This window comes from Paracoccidioides brasiliensis (assembly GCF_000150735.1).
Source record: "Paracoccidioides brasiliensis Pb18 unplaced genomic scaffold supercont2.1, whole genome shotgun sequence".
NCBI lineage: Eukaryota > Fungi > Ascomycota > Eurotiomycetes > Onygenales > Ajellomycetaceae > Paracoccidioides > Paracoccidioides brasiliensis.
The window spans coordinates 596,143-608,183 of NW_011371358.1; the positions used below are offsets into that span (position 1 = coordinate 596,143).

The 12,041-nt window shown below is 47.0% G+C and overlaps 5 protein-coding genes across 5 annotated transcripts; 2 read left to right on the top strand and 3 right to left on the bottom strand.

Moving 5' to 3' along the window:
* Positions 1 to 755: 755 nt before the first annotated feature.
* On the bottom strand, positions 756 to 3,381 carry PADG_00177 (uncharacterized protein; the record flags this gene model as incomplete). The annotated part of the gene is made up of 5 exons (XM_010757934.1): positions 756 to 788; positions 918 to 1,727; positions 1,800 to 2,737; positions 2,792 to 3,112; positions 3,186 to 3,381. 5 exons carry the CDS (start codon positions 3,379 to 3,381, stop codon positions 756 to 758), a joined length of 2,298 nt encoding a protein of 765 aa, XP_010756236.1.
* Positions 3,382 to 4,016: 635 nt separating this feature from the next.
* On the bottom strand, positions 4,017 to 4,796 carry PADG_00178 (uncharacterized protein; the record flags this gene model as incomplete). Its single annotated transcript, XM_010757422.1, has 5 exons — positions 4,017 to 4,093; positions 4,191 to 4,275; positions 4,348 to 4,392; positions 4,445 to 4,555; positions 4,770 to 4,796. 5 exons carry the CDS (start codon positions 4,794 to 4,796, stop codon positions 4,017 to 4,019), a joined length of 345 nt encoding a protein of 114 aa, XP_010755724.1.
* A 253-nt stretch (positions 4,797 to 5,049) lies between these two features.
* On the top strand, positions 5,050 to 5,694 carry PADG_00179 (uncharacterized protein; the record flags this gene model as incomplete). The annotated part of the gene is made up of 1 exon (XM_010757935.1): positions 5,050 to 5,694. The coding sequence occupies one exon, from the start codon at positions 5,050 to 5,052 to the stop codon at positions 5,692 to 5,694; it is 645 nt and encodes a 214-aa protein (XP_010756237.1).
* A 2,083-nt stretch (positions 5,695 to 7,777) lies between these two features.
* PADG_00180 (uncharacterized protein) lies at positions 7,778 to 8,169 on the top strand (the record flags this gene model as incomplete). Its single annotated transcript, XM_010757936.1, has 2 exons — positions 7,778 to 7,786; positions 7,858 to 8,169. 2 exons carry the CDS (start codon positions 7,778 to 7,780, stop codon positions 8,167 to 8,169), a joined length of 321 nt encoding a protein of 106 aa, XP_010756238.1.
* Positions 8,170 to 8,823: 654 nt separating this feature from the next.
* PADG_00181 (uncharacterized protein) lies at positions 8,824 to 10,359 on the bottom strand (the record flags this gene model as incomplete). Its single annotated transcript, XM_010757423.1, has 6 exons — positions 8,824 to 9,187; positions 9,276 to 9,306; positions 9,373 to 9,440; positions 9,509 to 9,626; positions 9,715 to 10,090; positions 10,195 to 10,359. The coding sequence occupies 6 exons, from the start codon at positions 10,357 to 10,359 to the stop codon at positions 8,824 to 8,826; spliced, it is 1,122 nt and encodes a 373-aa protein (XP_010755725.1).
* Between the last annotated feature and the right edge of the window lie 1,682 nt (positions 10,360 to 12,041).

A 12,041-nucleotide genomic window follows, 5' to 3' on the forward strand; every position in this document is an offset into this window, starting at 1 on the left:
CCCCCCTTGTTTTTTACTTCGTTTTATCGTTTCTGTATTTTTTTTTCTTTTCCTGTAAGGTTTGACCACCCGGTCCCGTAGGTATGTTCCAGCTGTTTGTGTGTGTAAGCTGTCCACTCTGTTGTTGTGTTGTTTTCCCATTCTTCTTCCGTGCTATTTTGAGATCTGCCATTGAAAAATTGGGTGGTTGTGTTTGATCAGCTTTACTAAATATTAGTCAATTTTGTGATTCGAGTGAGGTTGATAAGTTTATATCTGATATCTGATAGTTTTTATATTTCTATATTGTTCGATTGTTCTGTTTATTTTTGTGGTTGCCCTGCTCTTGATCGCCTCCTGTAAGATTGGCTGTAATTGTCTGCTTGGGGTTGTCTGTTGGTCACCAACAGGCCCAGCAGGGACAATTGTGTAAAAGTTATCGTGCTGGAGCGAAGGGGAGGGGTTTAAATCCTTTTAGATTTCCCATTCTCATTCTTATTTACTTTACTTTATTCCTTTTCATAGATTGGGGCTGCCTTTGAACGATTGGGAGCGGAGGGACAAGCCAGAAAAAGTGATGATGTCATAGGGGACGGGGTATCGCCAAACCTCAACTTCGACCCCGTCTCTGGATGTATGTGTGCTCGAAGAGCAGCCATTGGGATAGATCATCACATTTCATTCATGTAGTAAGCTATCAACGAAAGAGTTTTCCAGATTCCTTACTCCATCCGTCACCGCACCATATTACAGCGTAGAAAGGGGAATTAAAATGTTTACGCAAAACCAGCATTGCCCAGATTATGTTCCTAACGTACCATCTCATTAGCCAACATCCAAAACCAAAAGGAAATAAAGTAAGATAGAAGGAAGGTCACCAAAAAAAAAAATAAATAAATAAAAATAAAAATAAATAAATAAAAAAAAAGTTAACATACCTTAATATACTCCCCCCCCTTCTCCGACCACTCATGCCTACTAACAGCCGCACTCTTAAACTCACTCCCGCCCGCCCACTCCGCCGCTCCCTTCCACGCATCCAACACCGCATCCCCCGCCCTCCGCACCTTCAAAACCCCCACAATCTCACCAGGCAACATACCCCGAAACTCCCTCTCAAACCTCTCCTCAAACCCACGAAACAGCGAATTCCCCCCCGCAACAAACACATCCCTCAGCAACCTCTCCCGCTCCTCCCTCCCCGAAAACCGCTGGTTAACAATATCCGCCGCAATCTCCACCAGCCCCGCCTGATCCAGCCCCGCAATCGCCGAAGGCTGGAACACAACCTCCGGCACCCGGATGCGCTCCACGTTCAGGTGCAGCTGGTGCGCCTCGCGCGTGCTCTCCGGGTCAAACGGCCACGGGCCCCGCAGGAAGACATGCACGAGACTCTTGGTCCAGTCTGACTGGGCGTCCAGCGTGTGGTTCTCCGTGAAGAGCGGGTCGTGTTCGAGGAGCTGCTGCTCGATGGCGCGCAGTTGGGCGGGGAGGTCGATTTCGTCGTTGTCGTCGTCGTCGGAGGCGGCGCCGGCTGCGTCGGGGCCTGTGGCGACGGTGCGGTAGACGCGCCAGTCGTCGTCGTTGGCACCGAAGGTGTCGTCGTCCGGGCCGCGGCGGCGTTTTTTGGAAGGGGTGTCGGAGGCTAGGTTTGCGAGGGTTTTCATGCGCATTTGGCTGGCGAGGGATTTGCGGTTGCCTAGGTCGGCTTTTAGGCGTTCTTTTTCTTTGAGTTTTTGGAGGAGGGTCTTGTGTGTTTGTCAGTCAGTTTATGTGTATCGTTGCAGAGGTGAAGTGGGTTTTAAGAAATGGAAATTTACCTCGCGAGCCTGTCTTCGCTCCTCGATCCACTCTTCGAAGTTGTTTTCGCGCTTTTCATTGTCTAGACGTTCCTCTTCAGCTTGCCGGGCTTTTTCCATCTCCTTCTCCGCTTTGGCACGCTGTCTCGCCTCGACGTTGGACTTCATAAGCCGCTGATGGCGCTTTTCTTTCAGACCGGCCTCATCAAGCTCTTCGTCAGGGACATCGAGAAGTGGGAATGAAGCTTCCTCCGGCTCTTCAGTCTCTTTATTGCCCAGGTCTTTGTTTCGGGATTTCTTGATAGATTTTTCTAGGTCCCGTATCGTGCGTTCTAGATGAGCCTCGTCTCTCATATCTTCTGCATCTAGAATCCGCTTGATTTCTTTCTTCGATTCTGACGCAAGTCCCTGCTGTAGATCCTTGTAGTACTCGAGTTCTTGCTCCTTCTTCATCAGTTTCTCCAACCGCATTCTGGCAGCTTGCTCCTGTAGTCGCCTGCCGCTTTCCCTCTTCCTCTCTGCGATCCTTGCAAGCTCTTCCTCGGTCTTCTCCACGACTACGTGTTCAGTGAATGGGTATTGAATGACGCGATCCCGATCCTCCAGTCCCGTCCAGTCAAGATACCCAGAGAGCTCTCGATCGTAGTCCGTCGAAACGTAGCAGTGTTCATGTATGAGTTGCGTCATTTGATGTTCCGTCATGCGGTCCGGGAATGTAGGGTATTTCAACTTTAGCAGCTTCATCATGTATTCAGACGCCTGGTAACCACCCCAGTTCAACCGTGTTGAATTCGATAGGAGCGCTTTGGAATTCAGGACGGGGATAACGTGCGTGGAGGAGTGGGATGAAGAAACCACAAGACCGTCCGTTCCACGATTAAAGCGGTAGGAGAAAAGGGAGTCAATGCCGTAGGCGACTGAAGGGGCGGAATAGCATTCGAACAATATCTCGTTCATCACTATAAATTGTTAGACGGCATATCATAGCAAGGTGGAAGTAGTGGTGGGTATACTTTTCCTCGAATATCCCAGGTTAGCTATAGGCTCCGTCAGAACAATGGGCCGATCAACTCTGCCATTCGCTCCGTCAACGCCCAACTTCAGGAAGATGTAATCTAGCACGCCTTCCATAACGTCCCAGTTTCCGATAATGCTGGTACCGGGGTCGAAGGCATTCCGCACCTGTCCGCGCGTGGTCGCATCGACGTAGGCATCGTAGCCCACGAAGTGACACGTTCGGTTGTATTTGCGATCGCGGTATTTGGCCATGACGGGAGGGATAATGAATCGGGGAGATTTGTCGAAGGACCAGCCTGCTTTGAGGAGATGGGAGCCTAAACAGAGAAACAGATCAGCAAAGGATAGTTAAACTGGAACGAAAAGGGTGACTGGAAACGGGAGCGATACCATTGTCGATCACGATGGCGCTGGAGCTCGCCGTGCCTCTACTCTGTTCGTAACCATCTGGTTGCGGAGGGGTATAGCCCTTGAATGGCGGGTCTTGAATGGGATACACCTTCGGCGGGGGCTTTGGGTCATTTTTCTGAGCAATATTTGCCGCCACTCGAGGAGGGTCAATGACGCGGGTGGAAGTGATGGTCATTGCGACCGCAAAGGGGAGGCGGAGGAGATTTGCGGATAGAGGAAACTCTCATGCGGAGGTGTAAACTAGCATTGAGAAGAACGCTGTAAAGACATTGCCAGACAAGGATTTGGTTAGATTTGACTGGTATTTCCTAAAGCCCTAGCATGTGGCAATACGATGGATCTGTTTCAGGATGTTCGATGGTGGGGGAGAGAACATTAGAAAGTTGGGATGAATGAAGTTGAAGTTAGCGAGGCGGCATTCTTTCTTTGCCTTCCAAGGTTTGCGCCGCCCGCTGCACAGGAAGCTTAGCTAAGTACATACATTATTCCATCTGCAAATATAACAATTCATGGATTTGATAAATCATAACTACTTATTTCATTCCAAAGTTGACTCTCATATTCTTACTACTTCCATCCATGGCCATACTCACAGATATGGTGATTCTCAATTCTCAATCATACCTGGCTCAGCCGGCTGAGCCAAGTTACGAGGAGCTTGCTGTGATGAAAGTTTGATCCTGATGAAATTTAATCATGCATAAAATCATAAATCATTGTTGCATTTCTATATATAGTACATATGTGTTATCCATTAGGTATTGAATGATAAAACAAAGCAGATAGAAGAAAGAGGAATATCTCATGTGTTTATTCATGTGTTAACTCTTTATTTAGTGGTGATGTACGTAATCTACTAGAGGTTGACTCCTTCAACTCCTCCGTGGCTAACATGCATGAACAATTTAGAATTAGCAAAATCAATGCAAAACTATCTCAAGGACCCAAAGTGCATCCTGTAGAGTATAGAGGGGTTATACATACCTTCTAGATGGAAAAGCACATTCGACTGGTAATTCTTAAACATCTGCGCCACGAGCTCGACATTCATGTTTTGCACGTTGACTTCCTAGACGCACGCAGATAGATATTAGCAACCGCTTCTTTTCTATCCAATGTAGAGCAGGAGTCATATACGTACCTGCAGATTTCCATTCAACACCATGATCGCCTCGTTGAGTTTCTCCTGCAAAGGACATCCAGGAAGGGTGTTGGATCAGTACCCAGTAAGCTCATACATTCCGGCCTTGATAGGCGGTGGTGTCATGGAATGTAGGGAGAGGGAGCCATACGACATTGGTGATGATGCGCGAGAGAAGTAGACTCTGCTGTTGCTCGTGGGGACTCTCCTGGTCACAATTAGCGGGTGCAACAATCTACGTTGCGGAATATGCAGAGATATAAGTATGTATGGTTGACAGGATGTGATTCACCATGTTTTGAGCGTGTTCTGTTGTTGGTTTTGAGAATGGGGGTTGAGAGGTCCAATATTTAGTAGTAGCTATATAATCGCAACAAAGAAGTTGGCTGTCTATTTCCCCATTTCATATGTTCTCCGCTCACTGTTGCATTGAACTCTGTGAATTGCATTGGGACTTCGTTCTTCTCATGTTCAACATGGTGTAATCATCATCGTTTGGCTGAGTTGGAGTTGTTTATCGGATCGCATGTTTGCAACTTTGACAAACTCCTGCGATATCAAAGAACCTGACGGGAGCTTCAACTTTCAGCTTCATTTCTTCCCTCAGCCATTCCCATGTCACCGTATTGCCATATTAACACATCCAGTCAATCTCTCTCTGAACCTCTCTAATCTCCAATCCACACTCAATAATTTGCAATCATGGCCCCCAACCCCTCCACCACAGACGACTCGCACCAAAAGCTACTAGACCTGCTCGACATGGCCCGCATCCCACGTCCCTTCCGCAACCCACACTGGAAACCCTCCGCTCGCCGCAACAAGAACGTGAAACAGATCATCTCCGAAACCTCACGCAAAGAAGCCTCCGTGCTTGCCAGCCAGAACAACTCCGGCTCCTCCACCCCTTTCGTCTCCGTGCCACCAGCTGTAACCCCAGCTATCACAGAGAACGGCAACGGCCATTCCAACACCAACGGAACTCTAACCCCGATCCTCCCCGCCTCTGCGAATCCGGCAGGCACACCGTCACGGCCGCAAAACATTGCTCAGGCGGCACAGAGCTTGTCAACACTGGTGTTGGAGAAGAATTTCCGTTCCCTGGTGCAAATGGGGAATGGAATGGGGCCTGCGGTGACGTATACAAATATTGAGTCTGCGCCGTCATTACACCCGTCGTCTCAGAAGAGGTATTGTGATATTACGGGGCTGCCGGCTCCATACACGGATCCGAAGACGCGCCTGCGGTATCATGATAAAGAGGTTTTTGGGGTGGTAAGGTCGTTGGGGCAGGGGGTCGCGGAAAGTTATCTGGAGGCGAGAGGAGCGCATGTTGTGCTGAAGTAAACGGATGGGGTTTATTCTACCTTGTGTGGGCGCAATGGGGGTTATGGTTTTACATTCTATATGGAGAACGGATTGAGAGTACAAAGGTGGTACGTTTCACTTTTGTATAGTTTTAATGAAGGGAATGATGTTTTAATTATTTGCATTAATACTGATACTGGGTTCCCTCTGTTATAAGAGTGAGTTAATGCTATGCACGACAGACAGCAATGTTCGGCCAACAAAGTCAAGCCCCATGCACCCCACTCGGCCCCTTTCGAGACCACGTTCAAAATGACGCTCCGGCTTAATCGTGACCATTTAGAAGAAATTTTACTTCTTAGGCTTGCTTTCCGCCTGACATAAATGCAGTTCGACGGGTACCGCCATCCCATTGGATGGAAGGGGATGGCAGTTACAGTGGCATTCAGCACACCGTGGCCGTGGCGGGATGTAAGGGGTAAGAGGGGATATGAATTGGTTTTGGATATCAAAGTTGAGATCTGGGAAGGTGTATTCGTGATGAAAGGAATAAAGGTTGGAATAAGATACATGGATAAGAACCTTGTTTTCTTTTTCGAGTAGATAAGGGTTTGGGGGGTTATTGTGTAAAGAGGTTAGGCAGGAGGGTAAAGAAGGGCTTCGATTTCTGCTTCTCGGTCGCGGAGTAGAGATGAAGTCTTTGGAAAGTCAACGCAATATAGTCAAATGCCATTTCATAAAATTTGCCAAGAGTTGATCACGAGAAAGGCATCATCAAGCCCCCTAGTGCTGCCATACTGGCCAGACAGAATCCACAGTAAGTAATTTGATGTTGAAGAGAAAAGCGAAAGGTTTGGTTTGGTGCGACTTGCTGCAAAGCGGCTATTAGGTTCGGGGCGGCCAGCCATTGGCTTAGCGCCCGTTAGCCGCGCGTGTAATCTGAAGAGTGATCAGAGGACAAACGAAAGCAAACCAATACAAATTATTATCGTATTATTTTCTATCATTTTAATATTCCCAGCTTAAATTTTCTTAATGGACTATTATCAGTGAGATACCATTCAATAGACATACCCATACTGGCTTTTGGAAAATGAATTGCTCTATTTGGTGAGTGAGCATCTTCACAATGACAGGCCCAAGCTGGCATAATTAAGTTTATATGAACACACATTATATCAACATCTTCCTCCTGATAGACATATTAATATTTTAATCTATCTCCTTGGCATGTTACTTGCAGCTTATTCTAACCATCCCATCCAGAACCTCCAGAGATACGTACCCCGCGCGACCTGAATCCCCAAAACCTATATACACCTTGACGACGGAAAGCCCACCGTAACCTTAAAGCACTTACGGCTGAGCGTTCCCCTGGAGTGTCTTGAGGGATTTGGAATACTCGTGCACGCGTGCATATAAGACGAGGGCTAAGAAAGTGTTGGGGGTGCGGAAAAGGGGATAGAGCAGCCAAGATGCCGTCGATGTGGTTATCAGATATGCAGAGTGAGTGCGCGTGCTGTTTCACGGCTCTATCCATATATACCTCCCGTTTTCTGCAGTGGGTTATGGACGTGGAAGGGCAGTTGTTTGCGGTACCCGTTGGTGAATTCGTCTTGCGCAGATTCCTGCTGCTATTTATTTTTAATTTTTAATTTTTAATTTTTTTTTTTTTTTTTTCAAATTTGCCAGACTGGCGATATACTTATACTCATCTGTCGCACCTTGCTAATATGTGTTTTCTTACAGAGGCTGGGGTGGTGTTTTGCTCTGGTGGTATGTAAATGGATCTCTAACTACATCCCCTTGTTATAAAACAGTCGACCGCCCGTTGGGCGTGCAATGAGAGACAGTTCAGTATTTGCGTGCTGGGTCGCTTATGGAGTTGGATATGGAGGCGGAAAGAAATGAAATTAAAAGAAGTATATGATATAAAAAATCAATTTCTGATGTACCGTCTGAAATATGCAGGGAGTTTATTTCTCTTCTTAGGAATTATCATGTTTTTTGACCGGTCACTGTATGTTTAAATCCCCCCACCCCTCCCCCTCCCTCCCGGCCTCACCCTTCGAAATTTGACATCTCATCAAGTGTCATGAATTAACATTTTTTCAGACTTGCAATGGGCAACGTACGTATCCTAGTCAACCTAACATATCCAACCAAACACGACCCACCAACTTCTAACACACAAAGCAATAGATCCTCTTCCTAATCGGTCTCCCCTTAATTCTGGGTCCATCCAAGACCCTCTCCTTCTTCGCGCGCCGTCAAAAGCTAACAGGAACCGTAACTTTCGCCTTGGGCATTTTGCTAATCCTCTTCCGCCGGCCGCTCCTGGGTTTCTGCGTCGAGCTGTATGGGCTCTTCGTGCTGTTCGGGGATTTTTTGATTACCCTTAGCGGGTTTGTGGGCGGATTGCCGGTGGTGGGACCTCCATTGAAGCAGTTATTGGTGTTTATTGGAACGGCAGGGGGGAGAAGTGGTGGAGGTGGCAGGGAGCTGCCGGTTTAATAATGTTTTCCTTTTCCCTTTTTAACCCTTTCGGGGTTGGGGTGTGCGAGTGGTATTTGATATGCCACTATTTTATTCGCTTGATTATGCGGTATATATTGCCTTGCGCGCTGGCAGGCGGGAAATGAAATGTATTATTGATTGATACTGTCGTATGTAAATATATATCATATAAACTGAAGCAAATGAAGGCTTCCGTTTTTTTATTTTTATTTTTTATTTTTTTTGAGTAGCTTTTACATTTCCACTGACAGTCATGAAGCGATATCTGTCTGGGTGTCGAGACTGCTGAGGCAGATGAAGGACATGGAATCTAGCTCGGCTGTATAAGGGAAATGTGGGGGGATGTTTGAATAATACTAAGATGAGACGAATAAAATATATCCAGCGCATTAACGGGAAAATATTAATGAATCTAGCCAGGGTCCGCATGTTTCTAGCCTAACTTTCTGGGTAGTTCTGGTGGATCGAGGAAATCTGCTGGAGTAATGGTAGCTGGCCCAGGAGTTAAACAATGTGTACCCAGCAATGTATATCTATGCAGTCTGTAGCTGGAGACACTATGTTGGTAATTCAATTCCAATATCCGTACTCTGAATCCCGCAACAGGGACCTTCTTCTCATGAGCATCACCCCCGGCCTGTCTCCCGATAGTCAGACTGGAGAGGAAGCGTCGGGGTTTGTGATAGGCTGCTGAAATCCTAATGATTGTAGTGCGACTTCCTCCGGGATATCACTTTTTATAGACGGTGTCTGATCACCTTTGCGGTCGGAGGGTAACGAGAGAGTCAGGTCTTCGTCTGGGATACTTGTGTTGGTTGTATGAGTAGCCGTCAGGTTCTTCCCTCGTAGACTATCAGCCGTCGAATTAGCTCCCCAGATTCCACAATCGGCGTGGTCGGCAGGGCTGAAAAAGTAACCTCCAGTTACTGCGGGTGTTTTACTTTTGCGGAACAATCGAAAAAGCGGTTTAAAAGTTGGGATGCAAGCAGCTATAATAATCGTGTCTGCCTCGAGTCTGAAAACATTCTAATTGTCAGACAGAAGTCATCAAATGAGAATTCACAAGAGATGAAAGAGCAGGGCAATAGTGGCGGAATGATTACTTAGACCAGAAGATCAAATCACTACTCCTATCTGCAAGACGACAACTGATATTAGTCTCTCCAATTGATATCAGGGTGAACAAAGGGATTATCGTACAAGTAGTGTCATGTCTCTTCTTCAATGTCGGCAGCTGCACGCATTTGATAATTGCCACTACACAAGCACTGTGTAATGACAATGGTTAGTGGGGGATGTGGTTAGAATTTGCAACTAGGAAGTTTGACAAACACACATGGTACCAAGCCCCAGCGCAACGCTAACTGCAATCTTCTTCAAGCGCGATACCCTGAGCTTCCAACACACAATAACTGCGTATACCGCAAAATACAAGTCCGCAAACGCAGATACCGCTATATCGGGGACGCATTGGTCAGTAACACACTCCTATTCGGAATAAGGTCGGAGTTTTGTGTGATGCGCGGGAACGATACAACAGACCTCCAGTAAAAAGCAAATAGTTGGTTGATGATACAGAATTCCTACACTTGGCATTCTTGATTCTCTTATCCCATGTCGCCTGGTGAGGATTGCAAATGGTCATGAGGACTGGAATGCCTATGCAGGAAGACACCGTCACAAATCCGCCCAGGAACCACACCACGTTGCGGTGAAAGGGCGTCGGAACTAGGATCCTGTTGAGCATAGCAGCCACAGAAAGCTTTGGAATTGCAATTGCAAGAATGGCAAATAAAGAGCCGATTTGGGCGTTGAGTCTTGCACCACGAATTTGGTCCGGTGTCAATGTGTCTTGATGCTTTCCAAATCCATAGCCCACGCTGACTGTAACGAGTACGACATAGGTAAGGCTCAAAATCTATATTCAAATTCAGGAGAAGGAGTTAGCACTCTCAGCCAACATACTCGAGGGATGAAGGTGTGAAGGTATCAAACAAGGGGAAGGGGTATTCAGCGATATACCATGGATAGCAAAATCAACCAATCGTCAAGTTCGACTTTCCGTATAATCGCGGCTCTGACGTAGAGCCTTGTAGCAACCAAGAAGGCTGCAAGAGGAGTGATAGTCCAAATGACGACAAGAATGAGCGGGCCTTTATCTTCTTGGAGATTCCAGCCTGAAGTCATTTTTAACGAGTAGTTGGAACCATCAGAGGTTGTGTGCGACGTATATTAGATAACTTTAGGATAGGGCTTTTCTCTGGCCCTTTATCCCATTCGAGGCAACAAAAAGGGGCGGGAGGAAAGTATTGAGATCCTTTCTTTCTTTTTTTGTTAAAAAAATATAATAAAAAAAGGTTTATGGTGGCTCAGATCCCCCGCGTCTGTGCAGGTTTTGCGGCCTCGAATCAGCTCATTAAGAAAGAGATTTCACTCTTCTGTTGCGAGCAGAGAAGACAGTTTTTTGAAGGAGCCAAGGAATCCATCCATAGATATGACCAAAACTGCCGACATGCTTCTCGTGCCGTGCCCAATAGCCAAATCGAGTCCACAGTCCTTCATACGGCCGTGAAGAATGAGAAAGGTTCAAAGTGGCACCCTCAGCGGCTCGAGCGAGATCCGGTATTCGCAGATCTCTGGATCAGATAGTTAAGCGTCCGCGATGTTTAGGGAGCGAACAAAGCATGTTTGAAACCTGGTAAGCGGCACACGGGCTGAGAGTTTCCCAGAGACCCAGGAGTTCGGAGAACCCTAATGTGAGCTGCGAGAATAAAGTTGTCGCTATCGAATTAGTTAGCCAATGTGATGAGGGTTACGGAGCAGTTAACTACCTTACGATTTTACCACCACCACCCAAAAAAGAAAAAAAGAAAAAAAGACAAATGGACGTTCCATTCCTCATTCTATGAAGATGAATTCTGTCTTCTCTTTTTTACTTACTGCAAAACTCAGAGCAAAAGCGCAGTAACATCATGACCCCAGGCCAAGTCCGACCACCACTTGATGAAGTGATGTAGAATCCAGATATTCCCAGCTACAGCTTTGATGTGGCTGATATGCTCTCCCCCCCCCCCCCCCCCCCAGGGGCCAAGCAGAGCGTGTTCCAAGCGTGAAAAGCAAGCAAACCTGTTGCGGTGATTTTGCTCGACATCCGATATACGAAATTATGGGGTTTAAAGGCGTTATATCGATTGCTTTGACACAGCCCGGGAAGTCTAAAAAAGGCATCTGGGCGACAGGTTAGAATCTTAGTCTGCCTGAGAGATTGGATTGGCCGGCGCATGGGCCGCCCCTCTACCACACTGAAGAACACGGTCACTGCATTGACCCCGTTGGTCTGACGCTGGTATTCTGTTTCAAGGTAATTAACGCCCGGAACAGCCAGTATGGGTCAATCACTATCATCCTGAAGGCATGAAGCCTCTATGTTCTGAGGCACCTATGACTTTAGAGTCCACTAGCTTCCCTACCAGTTGCTGCTTAAGGTCAATGGAGGACTGCTCGTTCCTTTGATGCTCTAAACTCTATTGGATCCGCCAGTTTTGCTGCCGTTGCTTCACATTTCACAGTCCACAGGCAGCTCTTTTGTCCTTGTGCTTTTCATCCAGCGTCCGATCCTGGAGAGGTTCCAGCTTCTCTGGCAGTCGACAGTGGTCTTCTGAAGGTGTCTGTTTATCTCAGTGGTCAAAGACAATTTGAAACGCCACATTGGAGCGCTCTAGCTTGGTTTTGCGATCTTCCCACTTCTTCTTGGACTTCATTGACTGTGTCTTGCCGCGTAGGAATCACCGGAAGAGAATTGAGGAACCGAGATTCCTCAGTGGAGAGAAAATATGGTCGATTCGGGTCGATCAATGTGCTCATTGAAC